Source organism: Cyprinodon variegatus, unplaced genomic scaffold (genome assembly GCF_000732505.1).
Source record: "Cyprinodon variegatus isolate N-32 unplaced genomic scaffold, C_variegatus-1.0 Scaffold1021, whole genome shotgun sequence".
NCBI lineage: Eukaryota > Metazoa > Chordata > Actinopteri > Cyprinodontiformes > Cyprinodontidae > Cyprinodon > Cyprinodon variegatus.
The window spans coordinates 144,039-144,823 of NW_015151474.1; the positions used below are offsets into that span (position 1 = coordinate 144,039).

Sequence of the window (785 nt, forward strand, 5' to 3'; positions counted from 1 at the left end):
CTTCACTATCTCTTCTACCGATTCAAGTATCTTATTAACCTGGTAGCTGTTGTTCCTGTATGGGTCATCTGAATCGTTCCAATATTTGCTGTCTATGACATAGCACCGACCACCACATTTTCTCACAACCTCACTTAAACAATCACTGTGACTCAAATGATCTTTGATTGTCTGCCCTTCAGGGAGATCTTCACCATGAGTAAAGACAATTGTGGCATATTTGAACACTTCTTCAGAGAAGTGTTTGGTTATTTGGTTTAAGATCTCATTCTCCAGCTCTGAAAATCTTTCATATTTAAGCACAATGAGGAAAGCATGTGGTCCAGGTAAACACATTGTGATGCAATTCCACATTTCAGGCATTAGCTCTTCTTTAGGTGTGTTTGTATCAAAGAAACCAGGCGTATCAATCAGGGTTGTATCTTTTCCATTTATAGGGTGAGTTTCTGCTTGACATTGACTAGTTCCTGATCTGAAACTAGAAAAGACTTTAAACTCTTTTTTTCCAAATATAGTGTTTGCAGCACTACTTTTTCCTGCTCCAGTTTTTCCAAGGATCACAATTCTTCTCAAAGTTGGAGCTGAAAGACACAAACACCACATGGGTAAGCAAATAATTTGGCTCACTCACTTATCACTTAGCATTACCAGAAAGACAGACAAACGTTAAAAAAAAAATAATTGAATAAGCAGAAAAACTACTAAAAAGGCTATTCCTGGGTTTATGCCTTGACCTGTTTGGCATTACCCTTAACTCTTCCTCATTTTCTAGCAGTCCTTTATAT

At 37.5% G+C, this 785-nt stretch overlaps 1 protein-coding gene across 1 annotated transcript in view; it reads right to left on the bottom strand.

Moving 5' to 3' along the window:
- LOC107100862 (GTPase IMAP family member 7-like) overlaps positions 1-785 on the bottom strand; it is a 36,379-nt gene that overhangs the window by 32,517 nt on the left and 3,077 nt on the right. The window contains exon 2 of the mRNA XM_015399523.1: positions 7-581. Coding sequence (XP_015255009.1) covers positions 7-581 — 575 coding nt within the window. The remainder of the gene's footprint in view (positions 1-6; positions 582-785) is intronic.